The sequence below is a fragment of the Parus major genome, chromosome 14 (assembly GCF_001522545.3).
Source record: "Parus major isolate Abel chromosome 14, Parus_major1.1, whole genome shotgun sequence".
NCBI classification, from domain to species: Eukaryota; Metazoa; Chordata; class Aves; order Passeriformes; family Paridae; genus Parus; species Parus major.
Window position 1 is genome coordinate 15,414,935 of NC_031783.1, and position 4,755 is coordinate 15,419,689.

Sequence of the window (4,755 nt, forward strand, 5' to 3'; positions counted from 1 at the left end):
CAGCCCTGGTTATGGCAGTGCTCCAGCTGCGTCTCTCATGGGCTCCCTGTCCTTCCTGTCTGAAAAGCAGGGCAAGGATTATTTAAGGAGGAAATGAGCAATGGGAATTTTTTTTATTTATTATGTAATGCTGCCAACCTGCAGCTCCTGCAGTGCTCCAGCCTCTGTGTCCTTCCTTCCTTCCTTCCTTCCTTCCTTCCTTCCTTCCTTCCTTCCTTCCTTCCTGGCTGGGATGGGGCAGCCTGGGGCTGTCACTGGGCTCTCAAGCACTGAGGGCCCATGGCACTGCAGGCCCTTGTCCCCAGCTCTCCTGGAGCCCCTTTAGGCCCTGGAAGGGGCTCTGAGCTCTCCCTGGAGCCTTCTCTTGTCCAGGTGAACATCTCCAGCTCTCCTGGGTTCCTCTGGACTCCCTTAACCCGGTGTGAACACGAGCAGAGTGACCCCTCAGGCCGGGCAGGAAGGAGTGAGCAGAGGGGTGCACACCCCTGCAGACCTGTGCAGCCCCAGCACTGCTGCCCTGGGAGAGCTGGCAGTGTCACACATCCCTCCTGCTGCCTGGTCCCGTGCTCGTGGATGGGTTTGGTCCCTGTGGGAACTGCCCCTGCCTCCTGTGCATCCCTGACTGAAGCCATGGAGTGCCTGGGGAAATGCCAGCGAGGACCTGCAGAGCAACACTAAAAATGGCTTCTGTCAAGAGCAGCAAATGTATTCCTGGTTTGGGGAAAAGCTCTGGTTTGGGGATTCCTCTGCTTGCCTCCTCAGTGGATCTGCCAGCAGAGGGGCAGAGCTGCAGTCCTGAGCATTCCCAAGGAATTAGAACCCAGGGGCTCTGTGAGCAGTGTCCCCTGCAGCCCACGGGGAGGACAGGGCTGGTGACCGTCACCGTGGTTCCTGTTTGTGACCCCTGCAGGTTCCCTGCTCTGATAATCCTGCTGATAATTCCTTGCTTTTCTTTCCTTCAGGATCGCTTGTATTTTGTGATGGAGTACGTGAACGGTGGGGACTTGATGTACCAGATCCAGCAGGTCGGGAGGTTCAAGGAGCCCCACGCTGTGTGAGTGCAGTGGTTTGGTACCTTTGGGCAGGTGTGGGCTGTACCTGGGTCACAGGGCTGGGACAGAGCCCGAGGCACAGCCTCTGCTCCTGGGCAGAAATCAGCAATGGGAAGATGCAGAAGAACTCTTTGCCTGATGTTGGTGCCTCCACCTCAGCCTTGGGGTACATTGTACTGGTAGTCATTGAGCTGAATAGATGAATTCAGGTAAATAAAGGCACAAGGCAGGGAGGTTTGGAGGCTTTCTGGGAGACACCAGGCCTCTGCTCTATCCCCTTTCCCAGGGGACCAGAGGGATTGTTGGGTTTTGGCTCCTTTGCCGGCACAGCCAACCCAAATGCTAGCCAGGGGCTTTTGGCTCCTGTTCTTGAGAGCTGGACAGAGCAGGATGTGCTCCTGAAAGCCTTCAGACGCTCACATAAACCCCACAAACACTGAGCAGAGCCTGCTGGGCTGCACCAGCGGGGCAGTACCTGCTGGCTCTGGGAGCAGGGAGCCTGTTCTGAGCCAGCCTTGGGGGAAGGAGGCAGCTCTTGCTGCATTTGTGTAAGCAGGAGTGCCAGCCCCCAGCAGCATCACTGCCCGCTGCGAGTGCAGCCAGCCTCGGATCATCCCCCTGTCATCCTTCCCTGGAATTTCCCTGCCGTGTCCTTTGGTCACATCTGCCTGACGCGTTTCCTTCGCTGCCACCCAGCTGGGAAGGTTTTCATTTATCTCCTTTAATTATCAGTCTTCCTTTCAAACCTCTTTCAGATTCTACGCAGCAGAAATAGCCATCGGGCTCTTCTTCCTGCAGAGCAAAGGCATCATTTATCGGTAGGTGAGCGTGTTCCTCCCCCTGCCCCCCTCCCTGCCTTCCCCTGAGCTCCAGCAGGAGCCCCCAGCCCTGCCCTGCCCTGGATGGGGTCTGGGCACTGCCCACAGGTGGAATGACAGGATCTTTGAGGTTGGAAAAGTCCTGTGGGATCGCTGAGTCCAGCCACCGGCACGTGCTGTGTCCCAAAAGGGAGCTGGGAGCCCCTGCTTTGGGGGAGGTTCCTGCTTTTCCCCGCTTCATGGGAAGGCAGCTCTGGTTCTCTCCTGCTCCATGTGCTCCTCTCCACACAACACCAATGCTCCCTGGCAGCCTGGAGCAGCTCCAAGCCCCGGGTTTGGCTGCAGGGCACTGCTCTCTCACCACTGGCACCGGAGTCAGCGCTGCCAGTGCCTTGTTCCGAGCTCTGCGGTGCCATTCTGTCACTTCTGCTGCAGCCACTGAGGCTTCTTTGCCATTCCCAGTTTGATTCCAGCACCCAGAGCTAGCTGGGTCACTGCCATGTGCAGGACCAGGCTCACAGGCTGCTGCTTTAGCTCTGAAACCAGTGTTCACTGCTCTTCCCTGCTTGGGAGAATTGCCGGAGCCCAGGGTGGAGCAGAGCATCCTAATGAGTGTCAGATACCATTAAGTGCTCTGCAAAGGGAGATGCCAGCAGTGCTGCTGGAGTCAGGAGATGCTAAAGATGAAAGGAGTGGAACGAACTTGACGTGAGGGCTGGTTTTTGCCATCAGCTGCTACGGAGAGATTCTAGGTCTGTTGGTCCCCAGTGGCTCCGCTTCCTTCCTTCCTGCGAATCCCAATCCCAGCTCGTGTCCGTCTGCCTTTGGCCTGTCAGGGTTCTGAGCACTGACATGATAATTAGAAAATACAGCCTTAAACCCAGTAAGAATGTATAAAGAGCACCAAAATACCCAGTGTTTGCTACAAAAGTGTCCTTGAGGCTGGAGCATCCAGCTCTGGAGTGGTGGCTCAGGGCTGGGATTTGGATCCAGGGATCAGCGGTTGGATCCAGTTTGTGCAAAGGTTGGGTACCACCAACACCAACAGGAACTCTGGGGGCGAGGAGCAGAGGGAAGCACAGCTGGTTTGTGTTTCAGGGGGAGCAGAGCACAGGTGAGGCAGGGACTTGTGCTGAGTAGGTGCTTCTCCATCACAAGAGCTCTAAGTGCACTTTGATTTTCACGGGAGCGAAAGAAAAAGAATCAATTAAATCCGTCTCCTGCCAGAGGAGCGTTTTCCATCACACACTTCAAAGCCCCGTGCCCAGCACGGCATTCCTGTGGTTTAGAAGTAAAATCAGCACTCCATCCTGACAGATCTCTGACTCCTTTCTGCTCGTTCCCCAAGCTCTGTCCTGCGGAGGGTGTGGGTGTGAGACGCAGGTGGGCTCGGAGCTCCTGGAGCCTGGCGCTGTGTCACAGGTTTGCTCTCGCCCTGCAGAGACCTGAAGCTGGACAATGTGATGCTGGACAGCGAGGGGCACATAAAGATCGCCGACTTTGGCATGTGCAAGGAGAACATCTGGGACGGGGTGACCACCAAGACCTTCTGTGGCACTCCCGACTACATCGCGCCCGAGGTAGGGACGGGGACGGCGCCCGATGATCCCTGCTGCTCCCTCCCGGGGGTGGCCTTGCTTGGGGCAGCTTTCCAGCCCAAACAGGGACATCCAGCAATTCACCAGCTGCCTGCAGGGTTCATGCCCTGGGCACTGTCCGTCCCCCTAAGGGAATGTGCCTCCCTGTTGTGCTGTGTCCTGCTTCCACCTCAAAGAGCAGCAGATCCTGGTGCTGCTCTCCCTGCAGGGTGTTTTCCCCGTCTGGGGGCTTTTCCCGTGTCCATCCTGCTCCAGCTCTGTGCCTCTTCTGTCCTTGGCACGCTCAGACCCACTGCAGGCTGCTCCTCACGTGTTCTCCTGGAAATGACAAACCCAGGGGCTCAGCTCTGCCCCTCCCTGCGTGATAGAAGCTTCCAGCACGTGAGAAACAGGGAATTATCAGTGGGGAATATTTCCATGTGGAGTGGAGATCCTTAGATCACTGTGTGCAGTGAGGGGACGTGTGTCTGATGGGGAGAGGCTCTCCGTCCATGGCTCTGGATCCCCCAGAAATGACTTTGCATTTGGTTATTGCTGATGTGACACAGTCACACATGGCACTTCCATGAAGTGCTGCATGGGCACGCTTCAGTGCCAGACTTGTGGAATTCAGAGGAGTAATTATTCTCAAATGTCTGTTCCCTTCACTTCAAAGTATCACTCTAAACTCTTGTCTCTGCTGAATTTGCAAAGATGAAATTAATATTTCTTCTTAATATCAGAGAGATTCTCTTTGACAGGACATCAGTGCACTGGTGTGCTAAACCACCTTGTGTTTGCAGTGAGGTTTCCCATTTCTGCATCTGTGTGTGCCATCCCTCACCCCACCAGGGTTAACACTGCTGCTGTTGGTGCAGAGCTTCTCTCTGTGGGTGATTAATGCTCCTTCAAAGCAGGACAAATGACCAGTTCCCCATGTGTCTGCCCAAGTGTTTTCACTTCAACTCTTATTTTCTTCTCCTTGCTGTAATTCCTCTTTTTCCAAAAGAAAAGCAGCAAATGTGAAATTAGGATTCAAATCACCTTGGCACCCAGGAGAGGCATTGAAGCCTGCCCGTGGGTCTCAGGGATCCATCCCACTGTGTTTGGGGACAGTAACAGGGTTCTGTGGTTGTGGTGCCGTGGCCTGGGCCCTTCTGCTGCTCTGTGCCTCCTCATCCTCCAGGGAGCTGCAATGTGCTCAGGCCAGGGTGGCTCCAGGGTCAAACTGTCCTGGGGTTTGCTTGAGCCATTTCTGGGCCTTCTCCTGTTCCAAGCACAGCTCTGCGTGCCCAGGTGACAGCCTGG

At 55.6% G+C, this 4,755-nt stretch overlaps 1 protein-coding gene across 2 annotated transcripts in view; it reads left to right on the forward strand.

The window, feature by feature from the left end:
* Positions 1-4,755, forward strand: part of PRKCB (protein kinase C beta) — a 104,750-nt gene that overhangs the window by 80,304 nt on the left and 19,691 nt on the right. For both annotated transcript variants that reach the window (XM_015643015.3, XM_015643016.3), the window contains exons 11-13: positions 963-1,054; positions 1,808-1,870; positions 3,312-3,450. In XM_015643015.3, coding sequence (XP_015498501.1) covers positions 963-1,054; positions 1,808-1,870; positions 3,312-3,450 — 294 coding nt within the window. The remainder of the gene's footprint in view (positions 1-962; positions 1,055-1,807; positions 1,871-3,311; positions 3,451-4,755) is intronic.